The following is a 27944-nucleotide window of genomic DNA, read 5'->3' as shown; positions in this document are numbered from 1 at the left end:
TAATTAAAAGAATGTCAGTGCAATTAAATTAATAACACTGGTACAATAAAAATACAACAGTTGTTTTTTTATTGGAATGGATCACAGACACAAGACAGCCCTGCTCGATTCTAGTTTAGAAAAAATGCAAATGCAACAAACTTGCAAAACCGATTCACCTTCATGTCCTCTGCATATTAAAAAAAACAACAACAAAACAGTCATTGCAATAATGCCAGTTCAAGCTTTTAGACAGTAGAAATGAAATCTGGGACGTATAAAACAGACTTAACAGGTGTAATTTTAACTTTGCATGCAAAATGTTTTGAAAATTTAGCTGTGTGGACATGACAAGTCGAGATCATAAACATACAAATCAAGGACAATTCCTTCAGTTAATTTAGTTTTTATTTCAAATTTATATAATGATAACTTAAATGACTTCGAACTGTCAGGTGAAAAAAGAAATCTCAAGATGGCAAACTTAGCAGGTAAGAAAACAAAAAGCCACAATACCTGAAAAGTAGTGGAGACCCAACACCACCATTGTATTTAACAAACTGTCAGCATTTACAATAAATAAACATCTTACATTCAGTCTTGCCCTCTCTGTTTACACTTAGATACATTATGTACATGGATCATCCATGTCCTCTTAGTCTTTCTCAAAAATTGCACATTATCTTACATAATTCCTTTAATACACATTGAAATAATTGCATTCAACAAATATCATTCATCTACAAATTCATTATTCTTGTCAGTTTACTCTAAAGTCAAAGTCAATCGTCTTTACAAACTCAGGAGAGACCTCAGTAGCTTCACAAAGCTGGCATAGCTTCAGTGTCTTAAAAAAAAAGTTTAAGGCAAGTAAAGCAAAATCAGAGCCAAAGATCTGAAATGAGAAAACAAAGAAAAAAAATCTAACCTGAAACACTTTAGCACTGTTGGTGATGTACTTTGCATTTCTGGGACCACTTTAGTGGCATTTTCTGGTGCACTTTTTTCATTCTGACTATAACAGGTCGAACATGACAAGAAGATATTTGTGATGGTGTTTAACAGCAGAAAATATTTAGAAGCCCAAGGACTCCTTCCTAGAGTTGTTTAGTACCAGTTTCCAAGAATCAATCCATTCAGGGAGAAATTCATTACTGATATCTTTTTGCTGGTCTATAAGCCTTCTAGAAAATGTAGAAAATCACTAACTGAAGTAAATGTCGATAAGATCTGTTGAAAAAAGGTATACCATGTCAAAAACATCACAAAAATAGCTCCTGGAATGCAATGAACACCACAATTTGATGATACAAAACAGCATTAGTGAAGGGAGGGTTATTCCTTTCAAACCTCCTGCTCTATCAGCTTGGACAGTCCAGCTCCTCAGTGCCCATAAACTCCCCCAACATGTGGTCGTGTTGACCATATACTGGCTCTAAATATGGACGTCCCTCCTTGCAGAGCATTTGCCGTGACCTTTCAAGGTGCCTCTGCTCAAACTCATCCGGTTTCATATGAGGTGCTTGGATGGTGGCTTTCCGAGCCATGGGGGACAGAGGAACTGGGACAAAGCCGTGGTAAACAACCATCGGCGGGGTCAAGACCTCCATGGGGGACGGCTGAGGAACAGCGCCCTCCGGTGGCTGGACTGGAAGCTGCACATAGCTTCCCGTTTCAGGATCAAAGAAGGTTTTCGTCTTGACTTGTACTGGCATATCTACAAAGAAGTACTGCCCTGAGTCGGGATCCTGGAGGAGCTTACGCTGGGTCATAGGGAAGGACTGCGTAACAATTGTGTGCTCGATGCTAGACTGGCGAGAAAGCTGGCTAGTGTGGCTGGACTGGCGGGACAGGGGTGAAGGAAGAGGTACTTCGGTGCTGTACGCATCAATACTGTGACTCCTCCTCAGCGGGTTGTCTCTGCTCGCCTTGTCTCTGGCTCTGCCTCTCTGTTGAAGCTCGTCCATGATGGATTTCTCAATGCGCTGGGTCCTGGGATCAAGCTTCTCACTGACAGATGTATCGGCACTGAGTCTGCGCTCTACTTTATCCCCCAAGTACCTATCAATACTTTGTGACCGTTGGAAGGGTCGGTCCGACATGGGTCTGTCGCTGACGTGAGCTTTGTACACAGGGACATTACTGAAAACCCTGTCGCTGCTGTAATGTCTTTGCTCTGGTTTATCTCTGACATGTCTGTCGCTGCTGCGGCCCTGCCTTTCTGATGCCACTCTAGGAGGCGCCTCTCTGCTGTCCACCGAATCGTAGCTCTCTCTCCGAGTCTTGTGCCTCATTTCTGTCCGGTTGTGGTTGTGATGGCTTTCACTGTTGCTCGGTAGCTGCTCATTCTGGTCATTGCTGTTTTTGCTTTGGTGGATTTCATTGTGAGTCTGACCATCATCAGTGTTTTCTCTCTGTTTTTTCTCGCTGCTCCTGCTAGTTTTACTACTGCTGCTACTTTTGTGCTCAGATCTCTCACTCTTGTGTCTTTCTGATCTGTGTTTGCTGCTGCTTTGAGAAGACTTGTGAGTTGACTTCTGGGCCTCTTCCTTCTTAATTCTTCTATTTGCCAATTTAATGGCTTTTAGAACTGCCTTTTCAGATTTGGGTAAGACAGCTGGGGGCTTGGGCAGCCCTGTTTGGCTGTCATTACCACTGCAGGTGGAGCCCGAGCATTCGCTGGGTAACTTTGTCACTTGACGCTCCACCGGCCCTCCAGCGTTCATTGTCATCTCATCAGCCGTGTCACCTGTGCTGGTTGGTAAGCTCTCCACGCCTTCAGATGACGGACTCACCCCAGAAAACCTGTCTTCCTCCTGTGGGACAGTGAGGAAACATCCAGCCTGGGGTGTCTTCAGGTTTTCATTTTGGAGATTTGAAGGTGAGAGTAGCAGGGGTGGTGACTGGTTTAATGAAATCTCTGTAGGTTTAAAGATTTCTGCTGGAATTAAGGTGCTGTTACCGGTGAGAGTTTCAATCACCAGTGGGAGTTCTGGATTTTCCTTTACTTGATGTGCCTCTTCCTCTCCCCTCTCTGAACCACTCAGACTTCCTCTTGGTGACCAGGGTTGTACAGTCTTTATCAACTTATTACTGAAGGTGTTATCTTTGACTTTAAACAAGGCAGGGATCCCCAAAGTCGGAGAGAAAGGATTAGAGGGTGACATCGTTGTTGAGTTATTGTCATCATGACCTAAACTTGGATCTCTGGCGGTATTTTCACTTTCTTTGGTGACCTTGTTCAGTGCTTTAGCCTCTTTTTGAGGAGATTTAATCGGCCGCTTTACAACCTCTGGCTCACTTTCATGATCACTTAAAGAATAATATTCCAACTCTGTTCTGTCCGAATCCGGTTGTGTATTTCGTGAAACATTCTGAATTGCTTCGTCAACCTCCTCCACTTCTGCAAGCAAGTTCTCCAGTGAGTGGTAAACATTTGTCTCGGACTCAGTGTTTCTGTGCAATGCACTCTCTACGGAGAAGTAGGAAGACTTTGAGGACAAGCTGGCTTGGTCTGGTGGGCTTTGGTTGATGTTAACACCATTTACCAGCAGCAACGGTGATATTATGTGTCTGGGGGTTTCAGTGAGAGTGGCTGCATCCAAATTTACATCCTCCCTAGGTCTATCAATTTTGTCAGCTTCTTCTTCTGCTGCTAGACTTTTAGTTACATTGTCATCTGGCGTGATTAGATGGTCTGGTTTAAAAGGGGCCTTTCGCTTTATCTTGGATGTTTCCTTTGCCTGCGCGCTGCTGTTTTCAAATGTGGCCTCCCTTGTGGGGCTGTATGTCTGTACGTTACTTGACTTATTATCATTTTCTCTGAACTCTGATTGCTTGAAGTTTGAAGTTGAAACAGGCTCATGTCGCACCGCATCGGTTGCAGTGAATGCTTTTGAATTAGCCACATTAGTCTCATCCCACCTGTCTTTGTCAGAACTGATTTGGCTTTGCCTGGGCAAAGATTTTTCACTACCTACTTTGTGTGTTTCTGAATCTGTCTTCGTCTCATATATACGTGTGTCACAATTTTCATTTTTCTCATATTTGTTAAAGTCATTTTCATCGACTACATCTTTCTCCATGGTGACGTTTGAATCTCTTCTACTGCCTCCTTTTCTACTCCTCGGAGGAACAGGAGGAGCATTTAACTTTTTGCCATCAGTTTCATTCATCAGGTACTCTCCGCTCTCTTCAGACACCTGTCTCGCTACTTGCCTCAAATTAACCTCTGAATTATCACAAATATAGCTAGGACTATCAGTTAATTTATCATTCACATATTTAGTTTTAGTTTTGAGGAGTGTGTTCAGCTCATTGCTAGTCTTGTCCATGCCAGGTAGTGCTATCCAACCACCTGCTCTGTGAGTCTCACCAAGTCTGGGTTCAGTTTGTGACAAAATCTGTCTCAGGTGATTATGGTCTCTCAGATCACCAAGCCTCTCTCTTACATCTGTAAGTGTAAAAGTGCTATCATTGTGTTTTTCCCTGACTTCTGTCATAGAATCTTTCCTCGCTGTCTGACGTTGCTGTAGCCTTGTTGCGAAACTTTCATCGCTAACGTTCTCATCTGGATTTGCATCCTGCTCTGTGGTTTTACTCTTTCTCCTCTGCCTTTCTGAGATGATCTCTTCAAGTGCCATTTTGGCTTTGTCATAATTGTCATTTATAAGTGCTTTATTCACTATGACATTACCGTCTAACTTTGTGAAAGCTTCCTGCTTGCTCTGCTCCTTCTCTTTGTTTGAGAATATTTCTCTCTTAGCCGATGTGTTTCCTCTCATCGACAGCATGCCTCTCTTTATATTCCGAAGCTCCCTTGAGATCAAATCATTCTTAGCCTTGGTCTCCTCATCTATGTTAACAACCCCTAGTTTGTTCTTTTCAAGAATACGATCCCCAAGCCTTGCTCTCTCCAGCTCTTTCAAAGCCTGCAAATCATTAATTATATGTTCGCTATCTCTTATTTCTCTTTGTGACATCATCTCATCATCTTTTTCCATTATTGTGTTCACATTCGGGTCGCCTTCCTCAATCTCCTCTACATGTTCATCGTCCGTCACTGCATACCTCTGATATTTGATATAGTTGTTCTGTCTGGCTGAGAATATATGCTTGTGCTTGCCTTGTTTCTGGACAGACTCATTTTCTTTTGGTGGTAAATCTAGTTTTGCATCTCCTGAATCACCATTGGAGACTTTGTCAACATTATATGTTTGCTGTTTGTCAAGAGCAAATTGAATGTCCGATTTAGCAAAATTTCTCTTTGGAACTGGCGGAGGCTCTTTCTTGATGTTACTGTTTTCACCAACCAGTGTTGTACTGGTTGTATCATTTGTATTTTGAGATAAAATGTTGTTATCTTGAACCAAACTCTCCCTCTTGCTGCTAAACGTTTCTTTCAAAACATTCTCATCTACTTCTTTCTGCCTCTGTTCGTCTGGGTCTGACATAGCCTTACTAATGCTATCTGAATGGGTTGCTGATAGAGCTTTATTTTTGGCTGCATTAATCGCTTCCCTTGCTGCTCTGATCACATCCTTTGTGCTCATGGCTTGGCCTGCAGTATCTTTTTCCTTTTGCTGCACTCCAAAGTCTTTGTCTTTGGTGTCTTTCACTAGCCGTTTTGTTTTCTCTGGTACATTCGGGGGTCTTTTAACTCCTGATGACAGCCCCTCTTTTTCAAGTGCATGAGGTGAAATTATGGGTGAACGATCTTTGATGACATTTAAAGTATTCGGTGAAAGCTCTGTGTTTGTTGGCAGTGCCTTTGGAGAAAGTTCTTTGTTTAACGTGAGCGATGAAACTTCACTTGTCTTGGTTGGTGGATCTATGTGTGCAGGAGTGTTGGTGCTCAGAGGGAATTGAAGATATTTCATATCACCGTCAACAGGGCTGGCTTTCTTATACAGATTCAGAGAGGGGTAGTTTTGCTTTTTAGAGTTGGGGCTCTTGTTCTTTTTTGAGTGTATATTGGGGGAGATGGTGACCTCTTCCCCAAGACTACCTGTTTTGGTTTGCAGTAGATTTGACAGCAAATAATCATCTGACAGAGGCCTGTCAGAGTCGTGTTTTGTAAGACCAACAACTGGAGATCCAGTAGGCTCCAGAATAGGACTGCAAACTGGCAGGCCATCTCTCAGAATGGCCGGAGTGCTTAAGCCAGATGCATTGCCCTCAGAACCAGCTTGTGAATGTTTCACTTGATCTGATAGTGGAGACTGTGCACCACCTTCAGGCAACTCTACAGTTTTGAATTTAGGTGGGCTGTAGCGGCTCTTCACCCTTTTCCTGTTGTCTTTGAGGTTGAAGAGGATGCTGGAGGCGAGTGACTTGTAGCTCTCCCTCTTCACTGGAGGTTCAGGGGTCACCTTGGCCTCGGAGTGTGGTCTAAGAGGAAGGTCAAGAGCAGAGGGCGAGAGGACTGTTTGGAGGATTTCTGATGTTTCTGTTGGTTGTCTGGAGGGAATAAGGGGAGTCATCAGCTGGCAGATACTGAACGGAGTAGAGGCCAAAGAGCTGATTTCCTCCACTGCTTTCACTTCCACAGATTTAGCCTCCTTTTTGACCAGCAAGAGGCTTTCATCCACTGCTTTTGAATAGTTGTCTTGAGGTTGTATCCCAGCCTGATTGACTGGAATTGCGCTTTTTGCTCTGGACCTGTTGCGCCTCCAGGGGGCAGCATGCCCTTCCCCTCCATCTGATGAGCACCTTTTCTCAGCTGGAGTGGCTGAGGGCTTTGGCAGGACCTTTGGTGGAGGAGGGGGAGGGATGGGTTTGGAAGCAGTAGGGGGAGAGGGCTCAACTGCCTCTTTCTGGCATGATTGTACCTCCTCTGTATGCAGAGTCTCTTTTCTATGTGCCTCAGTGAGCTCCTTGTAAAACGGCAAGTCATACCATTTAGGGATGTTATCTGTAGGGAGAATAGAAGTGACTGTGTCCTCCTGGCCAAAGGGGAACCGATTAAAATCTGTCCATGTCTGAAAAGGACTAAACTCACTGTGGAGGAAAAAGTTTTTGATGTTCAGTTTTCTTAGTTTGACAGTGGATTTCCCATTTTTAGTCTTTGTAGATTTCCCTGAGGGAAGGCCAAGGTCTTTGCTGGTTTTGTTAGATGAACCATCGCCAGACTGATGTCGATGATGGTTCTTGTAATGTCTATCTGTGAGGCCGCTGTGATAATCTGAGAATTCTGAAAGCTCTCTTTGGATACTGCGAAGTGCCGACTTATCCCATGATTCCCCGTTAGAGTCTGTCGTGCCTCCATTTCTGATTAACATCCCCTCACAGCTTTCCTCTGTGGCGCTTAGTGCCTTGAGGAAAGATGACATCTGGGATATATTCTTCTGCTGCTGCTTCCATGGCTGCGTGTCATTTTTGTTTTGCCCTTGTTTTTTTGATTCCTTATGATGACTCTTTTTAAGCTCCCCCACCAAAGGTTTGTGGCAGCTGAAAGGCGAGTATCCGTACAAGAAATCGTCGTTGTAAACTGCGTCATCTCCAACACAGAGGCTTCTGAAGGCTCGATCGGTGAGAGTGCTGACCTCCCGATCAGTCTCATCCATGAACAGGTCAGTGAAGCCATTGGGGAAGCGATGGTGAAGCATGCTTCCCACCCGATGGCTCATGTGTCGCTTTTCCACACAGCTCATGATGTCAACAAGACAGCGTCTTTCTGTCTTGTCATCACCAGTCTTTCCTCCTCTGTAGCTGGTGCAGCTCCGTAGATCCTCAGTTCTCTTCCGGCTCAGGTGGACATCAGGGAAGTGGAGAGATACGTAAATTTCCTAAAAACAAGCAAAGTAAATCAGTGTCGGTGTTGAAATGTTTTTTCATACATTTCAACATTTGTGCAGCTCAAACATTTACAACAAATGAATTAGATTGTAATGTTTACTATAAATGGTTTTGAACTCTGTAGTTGCACTGATGACCTTTATGTACACGACATTTGCTGGCTTTGACCATGCTGTCACTATGCGGGCAGTAGACAAACACTTCATAGCATGTGCTTGGCTATTTTAGGCCACTTATGATGCCCGAAGCTGTGAGCACTAAGCACACTTTTGGTGCCTATGAGAACAACTTCTGCTCCGTTTATAGGAAAAATACTCGTAAATATGAACATTTGTGCATTTCAAAGGAAACACCAACACCTTACACGGCAATGGCACCCTTCACATGCAGTCTTTCTTTTTGTGTTTCAAATGTAATAACTGTTAGTTTAATATGCATACAGTTTGCAAAGCTGCTATACAACATTCTCACCAGAACGTTTACAGCACAGAGCGCAGGAAATGCAAGTAAATCATCACATTAGTCAGAGAGCCCCTCAGCAGCAGCTGCTCTACTGTAGCTTACTTTAGCTATCTGGGTGAGGTCTTAGAATAGCTCATTAACCCATTTATATGGGCTGACCTGGGAGCATAGCCACCGACATATAACTCAAGTCTTCAACGATCCACGCAACCATCACTCTCCTTATAAGAAGAAGAGCTTGACTGAGACAAATTTAAACAAAGACATGTCGTGAATCAATAATGCTTTAAGTGTAAGTGTATAATTGGAAAGTCATCTCAGTCATGGAGAAGCTTTAATGTTCACGGTCAAGGATGGTTTGACGAACAGTAGGTAAGTTTACCACAGGCAGTCAGACAAAATCTTTTTAATATCAAAAATATTTCTTTATTTATTTTGATCCTAACAGGTGAACTAGGTAGAACTTAGTGACTTTACTGTATGTTTATTCTATTTTACAGAATGCTTTGGCTTTCTAAGACACTATACTTGCCAACAATCTTCCAGCTCTCATAACCAGAGATCAGTTAGCAACCACGGTACTTTCCCAGCATCTGTTTGTGTATTTATACCTAAGGAATGAGGCAGTCCAGTTCACCATACTGTGTAAAGGCGTAACCATTAGAGTATAGCTTTATATTTACTAACGTAAATATCAGTGTCAAAGATAATTACAGTATGTGTGTGTAATTATTTTATAAGAAGAAAACAGACATGCAGAGTGGTCATTCTCTTCATCTATTTGGACATGAATGTTTAGCTTAAAACTTTATAAAACTTCACGTAAAAATCCTATAACTAGTATTCTGGTTCTTTCATGTCTTTGTGAACATTCGTAAAACCACACTGCTCCCTCACCTTGGCGATAAGTCTTCCATGCTGAATGCAAGAGTCCAACACAGACTCTGGTATCAAAGACAATCCTTAATGTAGAATCCAAGAATCCAGTGCAGTACCACCTGCTGAGAACATATTCTAGTTAGCGGGTGTAAGTCACATTTGAAAATAACTTTTTTTTAAAAAATTGAAGTTGAAGAAACAAAGAAAACTCACCAAAGTGAGTCAAGCCCTCAGATCCATGTTCAAATGCACTGGTACGGCCGGGCTCCTGATAGCAAGCTCAAAAGATACCAAAATAGACGCCCAAGTCAGTGTGGCCAAACTGAGCAGCAACACAGGACCCGGCGAGCCAGCTCACATTGGAATAACCAGCAGGTGTCGAGTGGCAGGGCAAGACAGAGCAGCAGCATGAAATGGACACTGTCATTGGTTATTTTTGTAACTAAGCAGTGAGGGCTGACAGGCTCCCACATGGACCTTAACTTTACTGTTTGGCACCTTTGAAAACACAATAGGGGCCTTCATGTCACCGAAGAGAAGGCATTGATCTGCTTAGCATTGGACAACAGAGTGGGTGGGGAGCTCTTACTTGGTTACACCACTGGCTAATATTTAGCAGCTGACGCATTTTGCCTCTGGTACCCAGAGAAACAAGCTTTCTGATATACCTCATTGCATCACACAACTCCAAATAAGAGTCCCTGGAGTGGAGACTGGTAGCAGGAGGCAGACATCTGCTGACTGATGTGACCAAGGTGGGACTGAGCCAATTCTTGTTGTTCAACCTCTGTTTACAGGGCTGGGGGGGTTTATGACTGATGCATCTGTTGTTGCTGTGAGATTATGTTGAAATGGAGGGGGCATTTTGTTGACTTGGTACCCTTTGTGAACCAGAGGATGTCAACGGATGAGGTCACATTTAAAGTTTGACCCAGTACATTCCTGTGCAAGCGTTTGAGAAATACCGAGGCTCAACTTCATCTTAAGAGTACTATACATAGGTCACTACCTGTATATTAACGGAAATGTTAAGATTCACCATTATTCTGCTATGTGCCATCTCTTTATATACATTTTTACTAAAAAGTCCAAGCGCCAACGACATCACAATCAGCTGTTATAATAGTATAACTGCCACAGAATAAAATGTGAAAGTATGAAATCACAGTTTCTTTGTAAGCTCTTCTCTGCCTGTGGCCTCAGCATCCGCTGTGGTGTCCTCCATCAAGGTGCCATTTTTAAGCCAGTCTATTTTTGTCATGCTTTTCATAAGGTAACAGCCTGCCCCTCTGCTGACTGCACCTTTCACACTTCAGCTAATCATTCAGAACTTGTACATGTTAGTTAAATGGCTTCACACATGCTACTTTCTGCAAAAAATGATCTTCACATTGCAAACATGTGTACTGAATACACAAATACTGTACAGTTATACAATGTCTGAATCAGAGTCACATTAAAAAGTCAAGACATGCAATGGATATAAATACTGAAACAATATGATTATTGCACCAGTAGATCTTGTAAAATGTGGTGTGCTCATTTTAATAACAGGAAGTCCCTGCATTTGTGTAAGGAGATAGACTGACTTGTTTGGGGAGGTCAGGTTGGCACAAGAAATTCTGCACCCGAGAGGATTTCTTTTTTAACAGTGTCAAGCCCAGAATATGTCCTCACATGGACCTCATTCCCCTTCAACACCAAACCTTTCTCTGTTAGCATCCAAGCGTTCAAGAGCAAAATAGAGCCAGTGACAGCTACTCAGAGTTATAACTGTACGTTCTAGCCAAAAAGCTAATACATGCTACAATGAATGGAAATGTAAAACGATATTTAAACATTGTAGACATACTGATATTTGTGGACACTGGGCAGTAATGATTACTTTTAAACCTTCAGTTTAAAATTAAGACACTAAACCACTAATCCTGGTAGAAGTCTACGATTTGTTGGAACTGAATGGGTAATATTTTGACTTTATGTATTCAAAGGAGAGACTCATCCAAGATGTGCCAGCTTCCTGATTTGAAGCGTGGTGCCTGTACCAAAAGTTCTTTTTAGTACATGATATATATATAGCCAACAAGCAAGCTAGGAACTGCAAAGTCTATTTATAATGACCAGGGTTTGTCCGAAGTTTCGAAGGCTTTACTGTGAGGACTTTGCTGCTAACCAGTGTGAGTCACTGCTGGATGTGAGCCATGCATGCATGAGCGTAAACCGTTTACTGTACGCAAGATCCATCATCTGTCTCGGGACAAACAATGCGAGTAGAACAAGATCACTGCTGATGACAGCACAGCAGAACTGAAGGAACACCGGAAGATCCTAAAGTAATCACCATTGTATTTCTTCAAAATGAGATGAAGCTGAAATTGCTGTGTTGTAGCATCAGTTCACATATATTACAAAAACATGCAGCTAGCTAGGCACAAAAAATGAAAAAACTGCTGTCTGCTCTGTCAACAGCCTCAGAGATACATTTCAGTTGAATCTGCAGCCTCGATTTAAACACTCTGGTTGAGCTGAACTTTTCACGTGAGTTTTGTGCCATTTTATGACATTTTGCTGCAATCTTGTATATGCACAAATCAGATCTGGTAGAGACAAATGTGACTTTTGAGAGGGTTGATATTTACCTAGCTGTGATCAGGAAATATCACCATGAGTGGCAGTGGTGGCTTTGGAGCTGTTAGAAGTTATTGAACTAAGTTGAGTAACAGAAAGTAAAGTAACAAGTTCATTTACTTCTGCTGTTTGAGTTTGTTAAGTAAGTTCACTTTCCAAGACTAGTCCAGTTTCCGTGTAAACGTGGTGCAGATTTTTACAGAATTTCCAGAAGATCTGTTCAAAAAGGGGTAAATTATTGTGCTTTTCTGTTATACATAAGGGGGAGAGCAGATCAAGATAGCAGCAGCCAGTACTGAAAAGACGAGGGTGCAGCAACACAACATAATCAAAAGAGTGCTCATCAAACCTCAGATGGTAGAAATGAATGTAAATGTGTAAGAATTCTGAAAATATGGCATTTACAGTATGTTTGTTTTGTGTAGTAATTCTTATTGATACACAAATATTCTACATTTTTGCCTTTTTTTTGGGTCTGTTTTAGTAGTGTGGAAGTTTAATTTGACATACACTACCATTCAAAAGTTTGGGATCAGTCAGACAATTTCATGTTTTCCATGAAAATTCACACTTTTATTCATGTGCTAATTTAATTGCACAAGAGTTTTCTAATCATCAATTAGATCAATAAATACAGATGAACAGAAATTCACTGATTGTTGTAGGGAAGTGTATTGTTTTATGTACAGAACCACTGAGGAACCTTCAGTGAAATACAAACAAGTCCAAGAGACATAGTCTGTAACAAATGCATAACTTAGGCTAGCCAGTTAGCGAGCTGGGACAGAGTTGGTCCACTGTGAAATGGAACAGAAAGATATGGAGATCTGAAATTGGCATACATACATGTTTAAGACGGAAGTGTGTATCGGAATTCAGACAGAATTGTAGAGAAATATAAGTAGTATATTAAACTGTATTTTGGCAGAAACATGACTGCAATGTACAGGAAATGACATAGGGGGTTTGAAATGTGCATTACACCTGCAAGAAAATTTTGCTACAGAACAAAAATGCATACTAGAGTGGTAAATAAATTCAACAATTTAAAAGACTGGTGGACTTTTTATGCAAAATGCCTCCAAGAAGTTATTTATCTGAAGGGGGTGAGATACTAGCTTCTGATGCCAAGGGTGTAAGTACTTTTTCAACAGAAGAGTGCTTCATCTATTGCTACTTTTGTTGACTAAATGACAGACAAGCAAGTTTTGCTTGTTCAAATGTGCTGACCATATCAACAGTTTCTACTGTATGTCCTTATTTCACCTGGCTTTATGTGAACAGGAGGACAACAGGTTAATGTGATCCTAAGAGAATGACAAAAGCTTGGACAACAGACAACTAAAGATGGATTCCAGGCCCCCAGAGTCGGAGTTCAGCTTTTGTTTGTGCCTTTATGACTGACACCCACATGTGTTGTGGCTGGCTGTGAAATCATAGGGAGGTAGCGAGCAGCCGGCCTCATGCTCCTTCATGCCCACTGCACTGGTGCAGGCAGGCAGAGGGGGTAAGTGGCCTTCAGGTCTGTCAGGATAGTAAAACCAGGTATGGGAGCTGTTGGACAGCTGAGACTGATAATACACAGAAGAAGGGCAGTGGGCAAAATGACAAGAAAGACTGTGGTAGCAATAGCAGCTACATCTATTACAGAATGATGGCAGATTAGGCAGATCACTCTTGTAATATGGGAAATATATGTGTATTAATGATGATGTAGTCAACACACAGTGAAGTCAATCCGTTGTATTATGACGGTGATATAACTACATTTCACAATGCAGCAAAAACACCCAACAATGACTTTCTGTTTCCTGTGTATTGTGAAATGAAAGTGTAAAGTAGGTCACTGTGTAAATAAAACCATGCAAATGAACACATTTGAAAGCCTAACAGAGGTGCTACTTTGTCATAAATTTAGAGGGACTTTGATTTGATCTGCTTGGAAGAAATCTATTTTTCTGTTCACAGAAAAAACTGCAGCTCCCACCTAACGTAACTGTGTCACTCACAGCCGTTCTTTGGCTTCTGTAATGGAAGTGATGACAGGACCACAACAACAGATAACTCTGAGGCTGATATAGCATACGGCTGACCAATCAGAAGAGAGCTTTAAGATGCTGGAAATACAATTACACTATCAACACATGGAAGAATATCAGCTGCCAAACCCAGTATCGACCTCGTGGCACATCCAAGGTATCTCCCCCCCTGGGATGGGTTCAGTCTAGTCTGAGTGGAGACCTCGACCTATATTTTCCTGGAATATATCTGAGGATCATCATGCCAGCTATGCCAATGTCTAGTCCACAAAGCTTTCCATTCAGACAAGATCAGTACCTGGCATCCTATAATTCCTGTCAACAAGTATCAGTGCCATCTACTTAATACTGCTCATCTGTAAATAGACTGTGACATAATGTAAAATTCATGTTACAAACAGGAGACATAAGTCATAAAAAATATTACAAAAGTTTGTGAAGTTCTTGGGAGACACGTTTGAGAATAAAAAACAGCACTTTTTGTTCAGTTGGTTGAAACAACAAAGTGAAAGCTTTCATTAAGTACAAACTGCTGCTGGAATTATCACTCATTCATTGAACTGACACAAATAGTCTGGACATATTCATACTTTTGTTATATTTAACTAATGTTCATGTATGAATACATGTGAGGGACCTTTAGCTTACAGCTCTTGTGACATTCAAGAAAAGTCACATAAATACATAATCTTTAAATCAGCAAAAGTTTGAAACCCACAAGCAGGAAATGGCTTGACTTTAAAGCATCAAGTCAGTTAGAGTCCCAGAAACATCGAGAGAGATGAGAGCATTTGAGATGTGTAGATGTTTGTCAGCTGTCATCAGGGCTGTTCTTATCACTGGTGAGTACAATGGATGACTATATGTTGTAATAAATAGTATATTATGCTTCTCAGAACTACACTATTGGGATATAGAAATAAAATTTAAAAAATGCAAATGAATGGTGATGAAGTGAACAGTGAGTAAAACATCCTGTGTAGAGGTTGAGGCAGGCATTGGAGCTTTTGATTGTTAGCATTAAAAACATATCTGACCCTTTAGCGACACAAAAAAATGTTATTCCATAAAAAAAGTATGATCTATGAAAACAGCATATAACATCTGCTAAAATAACTAAAAAAAGGAACTTAAAAGCAAATTTGAGTAACTTTACTCTGGTTATCTGCAGAGCTGTCGTCAAGCTAAAACAAGCTGGCTAGTGAAATAACCACAGCTAACTTTGACTAAAGCTACAGCTAAAATTATTTGAAGTTTACTCAGCAGTCATAGTAAATAAATACAATTTTAAAATGCCATTTTAATTAACCAACATTTTGAAAATTCAGAAGAATTCAGTTTTTCCAGATGCCTAATTAAGACATTTGCTAAAATCAACCATGACACCAAAGCAAAGAACGTCTCCTAAAGCTAACTCGGTTCAATAGTAGCTTTTGACTGGTGGTTTAGCAAACCTTAAATAACATATTTATAATTTAAAATGTACCAGTAATTATTTGGCCATACGTATTAAGAGGCGAATGACAGACAGACACTGAAATATAGTAATATTTTTAAATTTCTATGAATGTAAACAATACATAAATGGTTGTTTTTTCAACAAACATATTGAAAGAGATAAAGCTGACAGAGTGAACTTCATCATATATATATATATATATATATATATACATATATATATATATATATATATATATATATATATATATATATATATATATATATATATATATATATATATATATACATACATACAAATATATGTATTTTACCTTAAATTCACTGAAAATTAGTCAGAAGCAAAATAATTTCACACTTTTGGGCAGTAGCATCTGTAAAAGCAGTGGCAATATTAACTGATATACAATTCAAAGTAGTGTGGTGGTAGCAGCTTTGTTTTATGAACCAAACTGCCTTTTAAGCAGTCCAGTGCTAGCTACACAAGTTGCATTTTCCAGAGTATTTTTGAAGTGACAAGCACAGCAGAGCTTTTAGTAATGTTTGAAATATACAAACTGAAGAGGTGACGCCACCAACTTAAAGAGACATATACTGTATGTATCTAACAGAATCCCTGGCATATGATCATGACTTCATGTACCAGTCCTTAGCGGTCTGTATATGGCAGGCTACTTTTACAGCTAGATTGCAGATCAATTGCAGATATCCATAATTCAGTTCTTTCTTGTCAAAAGTACACTTCAGATGACCACAGTGTCTTTCTTCGTAGTACAAATGTCGCTTTTACCATTCATGTGTTTGGGGTTTCAACAACTCATCTGCAGACATCTGCAACGTGAAGTGTTGATATCTTCAGCTGATTTATGACTGGCTTTAATTCCAGTTTCAGATATCAACTGTTACATTGTGACTGATAAATCTAATTCAGGATATTTTTAGATCCCCTTAATCCAAGATACCCACCTTGTACTTTTTAGATATCTTAGATTCAGTTGTATCTTGTTAGAATGACATTGAAGATATCATGACTACAAATCTGCCCGGTCAAAATGTAACACATATCTGGAATTTGAGTTTTGACCAGACGAAATAACACTGCAGATATGTGTAGTTACATCAGAAGCTACGGCAAGTGGGAGGAGGAACTTTTCAGACAAACCATGGCACTGCAACCATAGGCCAAAGTTCTAGTAAACTTCAAGTGCAAGCTTCTAATTAATGAAACACACATTCTGAACCATAGACTATATAATGAAGATCTTTACTATACAGTCTCTGTTCTGAACAAACTCCTTGTTGATAAGCTGTTCCCGTGTCATGGCATTTTCTAATGATCTTATTCACCACAGGAACTTCCATTACATCTGCTAATGTAAGTCAAAATCTGAGCTGGGTCAGTATCAGATGGGAAGTCTTGTATGTGTTGTATCACGCACTCTAACTCAGACTAGTCATAATGAAACACCCAAACTATTAGCGTGACCAGTCAAAACTGAATGACGTCTCTAACTGTCATTTTAACCAGTCACAGTGACGTTGTAGATGTCTTGAATAGAAATGTGGACTATTGACAGCGTAATGACAAAAGGAATGACCACCTTCCTGTGTATTACAGTCTGCTGTTAAGCCTGATCATCATTTTTTCAACTTTGCTGTGTAGAAAGCATAATTTAACTTATCCATGCACTGAATTACACATATTTTTCCTGCTGCTAGTGTCAGTTTGCGATGTATATGCAGTAGTGGTTATTACCAATCTGCAAAATTGTTTTTTATACACTATACATTCACTTGTCCTGTAAGTCAAAGCCTCAGTGAGCGGTCAGACTGTCCAAGCTCTGCTGGCTGCAGATGACACATTATGTAAGAGGTCACACTGTGGTCACTGGAAACTTTATCTCTCTCACTCTTCCAGCACTCAAGACGCGTTAAGCTGAAATTACCATGGACTGATACATAGCACATAGATCTTGCCCTGACTGGTCACAGGTTCGACCCCAGCAACAGCCAGCGCTGCAGGGATCGAACTCCTGCTCATGTCCTTCCTAACCTGCTGCATTTTAGTTCTTATTTATCATTTTGCTTAAAGTACCAACAGGTCGGGTCACAGAGGAATGCGACCAGTGGGTTCAAACTGTAAGACAGCCACTTGCTGAGCATGTATGCTCTGTTTCAGCAACACCCTGCTACAATCATAGCTCACCTCCCACAGCACCACTCCACTTATTTTGGCCTTTGAAGGAGCAGCTGGGGACTGAGTGCCTGGCTCAAGGGTGTCATAAATTATGCCTCTCTATGGCCTTCCGTTGTATAGCCCTGCATGTTTTGAGCTTAAAAATATATAAATACACGTGTAAGAACTGACCTCGGACCATGGATTATCTAAAATCCCAGGATTGTAATAACTGACATTTCAGCCACATGAATGCCATTTATCTACAATGAAATACATTCTGTAAGGCTGGGTTTTGGCATTTCATGAGCTTAAATCTGAAGGCAAAAGTGCACAGGGGAACACATATAGTTGGGTCAAAGATGTAAATGTTTGTCCTGTTTTTCCACCCTAAATAAGTGATGTAGTTTGATTAAATTAGTGTGAACACTCATTTTCTATGCCAGACGGCAAGGTTTTCTATTGACACTGGGAGTAACATCATAAATGATAGATTCAAAGGCAAAACTACCAAAACAGACAAGAACTATTGGATCATTATAAACCTACAACTGTATATGTGTGGCATGTGTAGTATAAGACCCCTTACAGTCACTACACTGGCTACTGTAAATGACTGAATAACTGTTAGAAGTGTGGCTCCCGCATGCCTCCAACATACCTACACAGTAGGCACATGTCCAGCTGGATCTAAAAGAGGCATGCAAAGTGTATGTGTTTACCTATATATATATGTGTGTGTGTATGTGTGTGTGTGTGTGTGTGTGTGTGTGCAGCCTGGGAACCAGCTAAATCTGAGAGCTCATGTTTCATTCGCTCAGGCAGAAAGCGCTTGACCTGCGTCCCACTCAAACAGACTACAGTGCTGGACCAATCACTACTGTTTGTCTAATATAGGGCAGGTTTCACACTACGACTGGAAAGTGTGCTTCAAGCTGTGTATATAGGTATGCTGGTACTGTATGTTACCTGAAGCAGGAGTCAGAGGTTAACATTCAAGACGTTTTACAAAATGACTGGTAACAATGAGTGCCCTTCAGTAAAGCATTTGCTATTCTTTTGTGCCAGTAATGTTTTCTAAGTGAAGCATCTAGAGCCCTCAGGCCATCAGGGACAGGTTTGCTGTGTTCCCAGAATCAGAACCAAAAACAGTGAAGCAGCATTCAGCTATTGTGCTCCTCACCTGGGGAACAAACTTCCTGAACACCTGAGGTCTGCTCAAACTGTCAGCTCTTTTAAATCAGGCCTGAAAACCATATCGTTTATTACAGCTTTCTCTAACATGCTTAATCTGTTTTCTTTTACAATCCTAAAGTCAACTTTTATATTTCATATCCATGATTTTAATGTGTGATATTTATGTGTACTTTTAAATCATCTTTATCATTAATTTTAAAGTTCTATGATGTGTTTCTTTGCCATTGTAAAGCACCTTGAATTGCCTTGTGCATGAATTCTGCTATACAAAACAACTTGCCTTGTCTTTAAAAGCACTACAGGCATCTGATCAGTGGGTATTTTGCAGCAGTTTCTTGTGAGTTTTTTGCACTGAACTTATCTGATGGAAGTAACAGTACTGTGGTGTCACCTCTTTCCTGTCTGTGTCAACAACCTGCTTTTCTGACCTGAAAAATGTTGTTTCAGACTGGTTGCTGATGAGTGTGAGGGGAGATGGAGCAGATTCTGAAGAACAACTAGGTAGGTCAAAGGGCTCACTGAACATACAATGCTGACTTTAAAGTGGATTAGAGACATGTGAAGCGTAGCTGTTACACATTTAGATTTCCATTTTAGTTACATTAGAATGAAACTCCCATGAAAACATTTATCCAGCGGCAATACATTAGGCTTAGGGTTAGGTTTAGGGTTGATTGTTATTGAACTCTGACTGAATTTTTCAGATTTTCAAGCCAAACATTAAAGGGTCCAACTCACCTAAATTACAAAAAGGCATTTATTTATGCATTCCTGTGCTGTCCAATCCATTCAACTACATCTGTTTTAACAGTATCAGTCAAAGTATATGCACATACTCTGCCGTTCAAAAGTTTGGTATCACCCAGGCAATTTCATATTTTCCATGAAAACTCACACTTTTATTCATGTGCTAACATAATTGCACAAGAGTATTCTAATCATCAATTAGCCTTTCAGCACCATTAGCTACCACAATGTAGCATTAGAACACAGGAGTGATGGTTGCTGGAAATGTTCCTCTGTACCCCTAGATATTCCATTAAAAAGCATCCATTTTCAACTAGAATAGTCATTTACCACATTAACAACATCTAGATTGTATTTCTGATTAATTGAATGTTATCTTCACTGAAAAAAACAGCTTTTCTTAAAAATTAAGGACATTTCTAACTGACCCCAAACTTCTGAATGGTAGTGTATACTCATTTAAGGGATTTTCTATATTAAGTAACAAAACTGGCAACATCAAAGCTGTGAGATAACACAGATGGCTTTTAGGTCTCATAACCAAATTGAAATGAATACGTATTTGTAGACTGTCACAAAACTACCACGGAGGGTGATAAGATGGTTAGAGGTCATGAGATAATTACCATCAGAGGAAAGCAACGTTTCCTCTAATATTTCCTCCCTTTTTTGCAAATAGCAGTAATAGCGTGTTTGATGAATACAAGGTACAAGACAACAGGAGAAGTTGCAATTTTGCTTGATAATAACACTATAAGCTGTGCCATAAAGACAAGAAAGTTAATGAGGCACAAGGCATGAGCTGTGAAAACAGTTTCCGAGTCTGAGTTCGTATTGTCTTCATGTGAGTAAGTTTATAATGTGTCAATCTTTGTTTTTGACAGGTTAAGTTTTGAACTTTTGAATCACTGATCTAAAACCCTTGCCAGTATAGAGGTCAGTTTTCAACAGCTGGATAAACGGATCTTCACTCAGTCTTGCTCTTCAATAGCAGAACTTCTGCGCCATCTTTTAGTGCCAGTGTGAAGCTAAAGACCCCAACCTTCCACCTTAAAACTTTGGTAATTACAGTCTCAAAGAAATTTTCTTATGGATCATTACTAAAGAACTAACAAATTTTGCCAATTTTCAGGGTGGAGGCATCATTATTGTTCAAAATCATGCATGGCAGAATCACTCCAATATTCTAATTTACCACTGGGTGGTGTAGAGTAGGTTGACAGTGTCTGAGCAGAGTTATAGGTGAGCTGGTGTGCTCGGGCTGCAGCGAGTGGTGGAGGGGTGATTGGAAAAAGAGGCATGGGCTACGTAGATCTGCACATTCCAAACAAGAAAAGCACTCAGAGAGCACAGTACTCCACCAAGGCTGCTCAGTCCCTGTGTCGTTTCTGACAGATAAGTCCCGATAAGTCCGCAGCGGTCGATTTGTAGTGGGATCACAATCATGTGATCGACAGCAGACAGCTGACATAGCGTTCACTTGTTGTCATAGTTACAGTGACACTGTGCCGCTATCTCCCAATGATACAGAAATCTTTAACAAATCTGCGAATCCAGACTATAAGCCACATCACTGCCAAAATCTAATCAGTTGGTCCTTGTGACACTTCTGACCTTCCCTCAAAATTTCATCCAAATCCGTCATTCCGTTTTTGAGTAATGTTGCACAGAAAGACAGACAGACAGACACAAAGGACAAATGTACACCGATTGTCCGGTAACTTCGTCATGTTCCTTGGTGCAGTAATAAAGAAACAGTGCAGGGTTATCTTAAGGCAGGAGGTGATCATTTTCATGAAAAAATCGTCTAAATGTGTCACTCAGTGATGAGTGTTTAGGGGTTTAATCGAAGAACTTTACATAAGAGAGACGGCTCACATTGACCAGCAGTAACCCCCTTCTCTCAGAGATTCCTAGACGTTCAAGGTTGAAATTGCAAACACTGATGGCGCAATTTCATTAGCAGAAAGAAGCATGAAACCATGACTGAGATCTGAATCTTCCACAGAGTAAACAAGTTGTGAAATCAAACATCTTCTCTCCACCATCCCCCTTCTCTAATAGACACACACACACACACACACACACACACACACACGATGTTTGGTGTGTCAGGGGGGTTGAACATGAGCTGGCTTTCTCCAAACTGATGTCCTGTCCTGTCACAGGTGTTGTATTGCATCATGTTTGTTATCAACAGCTGGTTGTTTTCTTCCAGAAATTAAGTACGTTTTGATCGGATGTGGGATCGGCCTGTTCTTAGTTGTTGGATTCATTCTGATGAAGGTCTGCATCATCAGGAAGCAAGTGAGTGAAACAGAAAAGGTGAGACGATTGACTGTGAGTTCATATTACAGCAATTTACTATTTGAACAATTTCGACTGTCTACTAATGTAAACGTCAAGTCCATTCTTATAAATGACACTTCAGCAGGACATGAAGATGACTCGAAATATTCTGTCATGACTGAAAGAAATGTGTTTCTATCCAGAGCTGTAGGTTCTCATAACCTTTATTTACTTTCAACCGCAGCGTCATCAGAGCGCTCCGAGCCGCCTCAGCCAATCAGAGCGTCCCGTGACGAGGGTGTCCAGTGACTTGCAATGTTAAAGGTCAGGCAGAGTGATGTGAACCCTGCAAAGGAGGCATGTGGGTGAAAGGTCAACCAGGCGGCCCGTTGTCTGCTCACGTTTTGCCACATAAATATCAAAATAGAACTGTTTTCCTGTTTTTACCTCCTCAATATCATGAATCATTATAGTGTTCATAATTCATGATCCTCTATAGAGGATCTGTAAAAATGCATTTTGATCCGGATGTGGAGAGTTGTCTTGTTAAAAAAAATCTTAATAAATGAGGTTTAGGCCATTTAGGAGCCTGAATATGTGGCTGTATTTGTGTTTTCTTTCACTCATTCTCCAAAAAAACAAAATGCTCTACTGACACACATACTGCACAAAGCACAACTCAGCAGAAAGCTGAGCAGCTGATTGCCTTTTCCACAAGAGGGCAATATTTACCTCCGACAGACCTGAGTATTTTCAGCACCAGACAAGTCTTACAAATTATTTTTACAGTTTCATTACTTGTACCGACAGTATGTCAGGTTTAAATGAAAAACAACTGATGGAACAGTTACTTCATTGATACTGACATTTGATAATGACAGCATGTCCCTGTTTCCTATCACGAAACATCCCCTTGCCCTTTATATTAAGAAATTTAAACAATGCTGTACCTTTAAAGCAGCTATTGTTTGTTTTCATAGCACATTTTCTGCTTTTTTTTTTTTGCAAAATCAATTCCCAGTTACACCTCTGAGCAAACCAATGTGGGCAGCTGAATGCTGTACTTTATGCAAACAAGCTGTACAAGATAATGCAAAGTAAATAGCTTTAGGTTTGTTTATAATGCACTTAAAAAGTAGAAGGATAATGCAAATCTGGACAATCCTCACACTGTAATAATATGTAATGTTACTTATTTTTTAGATAAACTGTACAGCAGCACCATAGACTGAAGACATAGAACAGAAATATTTTATTAATTCCCAAGCGTAAATTTGTTTGCTGCAGAAGAAAAAGAACAGTTTCCACCTTCATAAGTACAGATAAATATGTAAAAATGTGCCATATATAAAAAATAAACAATAAGAATAACATAAAAAAGCAAAATCTCCTATGTAAAGGATTTGCAAATGTTAGAGTCCATAGTGCAAATAGTGACCACGAGTGCAAGAGTATAAAAAAGTGTGCAATTTCAAATTACAGCACTGTAAAAAGACAAGGCAGAGAGGACGGAGAGCTCTCTGCCAGCCAGGGCTGATGCATTGAACAGCGTTACTGCTTGTGGCAGGAAATTCACAATTCACAAAAAAAAATCACAAAAAAGACATTTTAAAAAAGGACATTCCCATCCACTAACTTTTACTTTATATTTTAGTAGCTTTTTGAACCCGTATTTATTGCTAAGTCTTAACTTTTCTGTCAAAACACAATTCATCCCCCCAAAAAACTAGTATAGATTAGTATAACTAACTCAGTATGTGACCAAATGTGAAATATGATCACAGTCTCTCTTTCTGTTCCAATGAATAATAGCCAGAACAGTGATTTTCCAGAGCATCATATTGTCACTATAAAGTCAGGTCTTTTGGATATGAAATATCATCCCTTCAGCATTTCATCCTGGTCGACATTTGTGTGAAATGTTGACATTATCAGTGTATTACTTCTTGAGTTACAGCCAAAAATGTGTTCAAAAAGAAGCTGTACTGCAGCCACTATAGTGCTCAGGCAGTAAACACAATATTCTGGCACAGTTACACCTCCACAACATATGATCTATATCAATCTAATTAAGAGTCGGAGTGCTTTGCCAAGTTTGAATGACTCCCTTTTCCAGGCCAGAGACGGATGAAGAAGAACCAATAAAAACTCTCTCTAATATCCTGGTAATCCTGCACGCAAACATGGAATAATAACTAGCAGATGTGGTCATTGTTGAAGTCTCACAGTTTACTACACAGTTGTTGAACTATATCTGCACTTTCTTTTCCTCCAGATGAAAACTGTAGAGAAATCTGCATCACTGTGAGAACATGGCTGATTTAAGCACTTCCATTATCAGTGAACAGAACTGGACAATATCTAGAGCTGTAGAAGCCATGTTTACTTTCTGTTTGTTGACTAAAAAGAAATTATTAAAGCTGCAAGAATCAGTATATTCATATCAACAATGAATCAATGCGTGATATCTGAAAAGGGGTCATTTGTAGTAATGAATAAGCATCCAACACTTCAGTTTTGGTCAGCTTTTCAGGACATTTTAGCAGCTTTGAGCCCAGTGTTTCAGTTTTATTGCCTGTTTTGGTTGAGTCTCACAGCTCTCATCTACATCATTTCTAGCCGATGTAAATGTATCTTTAAAGATCCAAACATCTCTGATAAACTATATATCTGCTTAACACCAAACAGCTGCAGTTCAGACTTGACTGGTCGTCTTACTTGAAAATTCAGCAGCTAAATAGACAATTATTTCCCTTAGGAAGTGATGAAGACTAAAAATGAAGTTAGCGGAGAGTGAAAATTGGGCTTTTAATGTATGTTAGGTGTATAAATAGACAACAGTTTTGTGTTTTCAGTTTGTTTCTGTTGAAAAAAATAACTATTTATGATTATATTAGCAAACTTACTTACAAAATTAAGAGCAGCTCCTTGTTGAGCGTGTTAGTTTTTTGAGGTAGAACACAAACTACTTCTCTCCAATTAAGCTGTTTATGTTGTAAATATCAGTGTCTCAAAAGAATCTTGTATGAGGACCTTTTCTGTTTGGAACAGCCTCCCAGAAAAGGATATAGTCTGATATGAACAGAACGTTTTAGTCAGTATGGTGAAATGTGATTGGCTATAGAACACAAACACATAATTCAGATATTGAAATGTGATTGGCTAAAGGTGGGGATAAACCGTGGTGTAGACTTAGCTCTCCCACTAGTTGGCGCACAGATATGTCCATATCTCTTGGCACACGATTCATCCAATCCCCAGGAGGCACACCCTGTAAGAAGAACCTCCTGCAAACTTCTTCCCACTCTCTACCTGTTCGTCTATTCCTGTGATGTGATGCAGCCACTGATGGTATCTCATGAGGAGGATTATTATGGTTTCCACCCTTAAACAGCCTTGAGTTTAGCAGTTTCAGTACAATTAGTTGTTACCTTGTAAGGAAATAGGAATGTGATCTGTATCAAAGCCAAAACTCTATCTTTCCTTGGAGTTAGTGCTTAGCTCCAGCTCTTCCCTTTTAAAGGTTAAGCACAACTCATGCATTCATTTCACATTAAATGGTTATTATCAATATTGTAACACTCATATGTGATATCAATTTCAGTGTTGAGTTAGTAGTATCTTTAAAAAAATCCTAACACTCTCTTGTAGCTCATTGTTTTTGTTTTACAACCCACAAACTTGAAAAGACACAAAGTTAGCAACAGGCTGGGGACAAAAATATCATCACAGCAAGTTGGCTAGGTAATTTACTTCGGAGTCGGTGGTAGGGTTCAATGATTATTCAAAATAAATGTTGCTATTGGGGCTGCACAATGGTTGGTGGTTAGCACGTTCGCCTTGCAGGTCCCCGGTTCGCATCCCGGCCTTCCCAGGATCTTTCTGTGTGGAGTTTGCATGTTCTCCCTGTGCATATGTGGGTTTTCTCTGGGTATTCCATCTCCCTCCTACATTCCAAGGACATGCTGAAGTTAACTGGTGATTCTAAATTGTCCGTAGGTGTGAATGTGAGTGTTATTGTTTGTCTCTATGTGTAGCCCTGTGATAGACTGGTGACCTGTAAAGGATGTCCCCTGCCTTCACCCTAAGTCAACTGGGATTGACTCCAGCCAAAATGTGACCCTAATGAGGATTAAGCGGTGTATAGATAATGGATGGATGGATAATGTCGCAACTGCATTATAAAGAAATGGAATTTCCAAATCGCAGGAGCTGCTTTTGGTGAAGGCAGAATGTGTCCCAACATGCCATTTTAAATGAAGCACTGTGGTGCTGAAGAGATGGAAAGACATCCCTCAGACAGGTTCCCACTATAATTGTGACTCATATTACCATTACAATATCTGTAAAACTAACAGAAGTATGTTTTTTCTTTTCTGCATATTGTTTTACCCTAGTTGGTGGAGACCAAAACAGAAGTAAAAGGAGAGAATAACTGGATCAGATTCTCCAGGTCACACTATGTCTGGTCATTTTAACTTTATGATGATTTGTTAGATATTTTGTTTTCATTGTTGTACAGTTTGTTTTTCACTAGAAAACTAAAGCTTCATGATAGAACAACTTTTTTTTTCTGATGTTCATACTTAAGGAAGGAGTTGCTCCTGATGAAAAACAGTGAAAATGCTTGAGCAAGATCTTCTACACAGTTTTGAGCCCTAATTTGATGAATCCCCACAACGTTTTGCCCTGACGGTCATAGACCTTTGGTGAAGTGGGGGGCTCTTTGTCAAGGGGAGACATCCATGTTAGTCAAACTGTCGCCAGACTAGGAGCACTTAAGAGGCCCCAGCAGTCAGCCTCCTTTATCTGTAAATCAAAAGTGCGCTGCTGCTCTGAGGTTTGATAAAAGCCAGAAAAGTGTCCCAAAAACCACGAGCCGACAGACTGCTGCAACAAAGATTCACTGTGGGATCTGGTTACACGACACATAAACGATGGGAGTTAGATGCGGACACACATGGACTCGATGTCAGCCGTGGGGTTTTTCATTCAGAAAGCAGAGCGAAGTACTTGAGTAAATAACTTCAATTACAGAATTAACCTCCATAAGATGTGAGACTCCCACACACAAACACACTGCAGCCCCTCCCCCCTGTGTCAGCATGTGTTCCAAAATAAAAGCCCCGGCTGAGGTCTGCGCCCGCCGTCCTCCACAGCTGGAAGTGTGATTTGCTCAGCGTCAATCTCGACAGCACACCCCTCCCCTCCCCGCCCTCCATCCTGCACAGGAAATTACATTTCCCACTCCCTCACCAGCAGCAGAGGTGGCGTGTGCATGTGTGTGTGTGTGTGTGTGTGTGTGTGTGTGTGTGTGTGTGTGTGTGTGTCCTCAGTCACCTGTCTGTTTCTGCCTGCTCTGCGTGCACGTGAATGTGTTTATGTGTGTGTGCGGGCGTGCACGTGAGCTCACCAAACGTGCTTTCACTGTGGGTGACATTAGAGGGAGGGCCAGGGGGGAGGTTCTGAGTAGAAACAGAGCGTCCAATGTTTCATATTACACTCCTCAGCTGGGGGAAAAAAAAAAAAGAGAAGAAGAAGAAGAGGAGGAGGAAACCTGGGGCTTCTTTTCTTCAGAGGCATTTAACTGGGAGTTTATGGAGGCTGCAGCCGTTGGAAAATGAAGATCTCCTCTGTGGTCTTCGCTCTCCTGACCCGAGCTCTGTTTGGAGGTAGGAAAAAGTTTATTTGCTTCAGGCCAAAATGGATGTGGTGGAGGCAAAATGTTTTCCATCATTTTTCTGATTCATTTTTGCAGAAAACATCTCAGAATCAGGGAGATGTTGGGTGAAGATGTGAAGAAAAGCATTTTAGGTTGATGAAAAAACATTTATTTCAGTCTGCTGGAATGTAGCTTTGTGAGATTGCAGGGTGGGCTGCTAAGAAAAGAGCAACTTTATCAAAGTGACACATGTTTGCAGAGATGAGAGGGAATCCCAAGGTGAAAATTGGTGGTTTTCCTGAGAGTGTTTGAAAGTAAAACAGAGCTTGCAGTTTCACCTCCTCACTAATCTGGGGTGATTTCAGTGATCTTCTGTCAGCCTCTGAGCTGCAGTCGCCCTGTTTTGTTCTGTCATTCAGGACTAAATGAAAGACAAAACGGTTAAAGAGGCAGTGATCTTAATTACGTGCTCTGCTCATTTAGATGTGTCTGACAGCAAAATGCTTGCGTGTCGTGGAAAGTGTGTCTTATAAAGTTGCCTAAGGTTGCAAAAGCAGATGTGTGATATATTGTCATGCAGCATATGCAGCAATAAAGTTTGTTCCTCAAAATTCATCCCACGTATGGTGAC

General features: G+C 40.5%; 4 protein-coding genes across 8 annotated transcripts in view; 2 read left to right on the top strand and 2 right to left on the bottom strand.

Moving 5' to 3' along the window:
• Positions 1–52: 52 nt before the first annotated feature.
• Positions 53–14375, bottom strand: LOC111572062 (uncharacterized). Of its 2 annotated transcripts, none has more exons than XM_035950641.2 (3): positions 9331–14375; positions 9136–9239; positions 53–7766 (listed from the first exon to the last, which is right to left on the bottom strand). In XM_035950641.2, exon 3 carries the CDS (start codon positions 7629–7631, stop codon positions 1341–1343), a length of 6291 nt encoding a protein of 2096 aa, XP_035806534.2. In that variant the 5' UTR covers positions 7632–7766; positions 9136–9239; positions 9331–14375; the 3' UTR covers positions 53–1340. The 2 variants fall into 2 exon arrangements, with proteins under 2 accessions (XP_035806534.2, XP_035806535.2); XM_035950642.2 differs by having other exon boundaries at positions 9136–9236.
• On the top strand, positions 8425–22245 carry LOC111572059 (transmembrane protein 273-like). 3 transcript variants are annotated; one of them, XR_008599474.1, is made up of 4 exons: positions 8425–8610; positions 19063–19116; positions 21581–21687; positions 21896–22245. XR_008599474.1 is itself a non-coding variant. In XM_023275546.3 (4 exons), the coding sequence occupies exons 1-4, from the start codon at positions 14566–14568 to the stop codon at positions 21971–21973; spliced, it is 282 nt and encodes a 93-aa protein (XP_023131314.2). In that variant the 5' UTR covers positions 14539–14565; the 3' UTR covers positions 21974–22245. The 3 variants fall into 3 exon arrangements, 2 of the variants coding, with proteins under 2 accessions (XP_023131314.2, XP_023131313.2); XM_023275546.3 differs by lacking the exon at positions 8425–8610 and adding an exon at positions 14539–14626 and having other exon boundaries at positions 21581–21669; XM_023275545.3 differs by lacking the exon at positions 8425–8610 and adding an exon at positions 14540–14626.
• A 635-nt stretch (positions 22246–22880) lies between these two features.
• mapk8b (mitogen-activated protein kinase 8b) overlaps positions 22881–27944 on the bottom strand; it is a 140929-nt gene continuing 135865 nt past the window's right edge. For both annotated transcript variants that reach the window (XR_008599473.1, XR_008599472.1), the window contains one exon: positions 22881–27313. The gene's annotated coding sequence lies outside the window, so the exon portion shown is untranslated. The remainder of the gene's footprint in view (positions 27314–27944) is intronic.
• Positions 27165–27944, top strand: part of vstm4b (V-set and transmembrane domain containing 4b) — a 24412-nt gene continuing 23632 nt past the window's right edge. The window contains exon 1 of the mRNA XM_023275548.3: positions 27165–27323. Within this exon, the coding sequence (XP_023131316.2) occupies positions 27272–27323 (52 nt within the window). The 5' untranslated portion in view covers positions 27165–27271. The remainder of the gene's footprint in view (positions 27324–27944) is intronic.

The sequence above is a fragment of the Amphiprion ocellaris genome, chromosome 18, assembly GCF_022539595.1.
Source record: "Amphiprion ocellaris isolate individual 3 ecotype Okinawa chromosome 18, ASM2253959v1, whole genome shotgun sequence".
NCBI lineage: Eukaryota > Metazoa > Chordata > Actinopteri > Pomacentridae > Amphiprion > Amphiprion ocellaris.
Note: the sequence above shows the minus strand (reverse complement) of the source record. Positions and strands in the feature narration are given on the sequence as shown.

Excerpts from the sequence above, each read along its gene's own strand:
- LOC111572062 (XM_035950641.2), bottom strand. The coding sequence starts at position 7,631 with ATGAGCTGTGTGGAAAAGCGACACATGAGCCATCGGGTGGGAAGCATG.
- LOC111572059 (XM_023275545.3), top strand. The coding sequence starts at position 14,566 with ATGAGAGCATTTGAGATGTGTAGATGTTTGTCAGCTGTCATCAGGGCT. Across the intron at positions 19,117-21,580 it reads AGATTCTGAAGAACAACTAG|AAATTAAGTACGTTTTGATC; the intron begins GTAGGTCAAAGG and ends GTTTTCTTCCAG. Across the intron at positions 21,688-21,895 it reads AAGTGAGTGAAACAGAAAAG|CGTCATCAGAGCGCTCCGAG; the intron begins GTGAGACGATTG and ends TTTCAACCGCAG.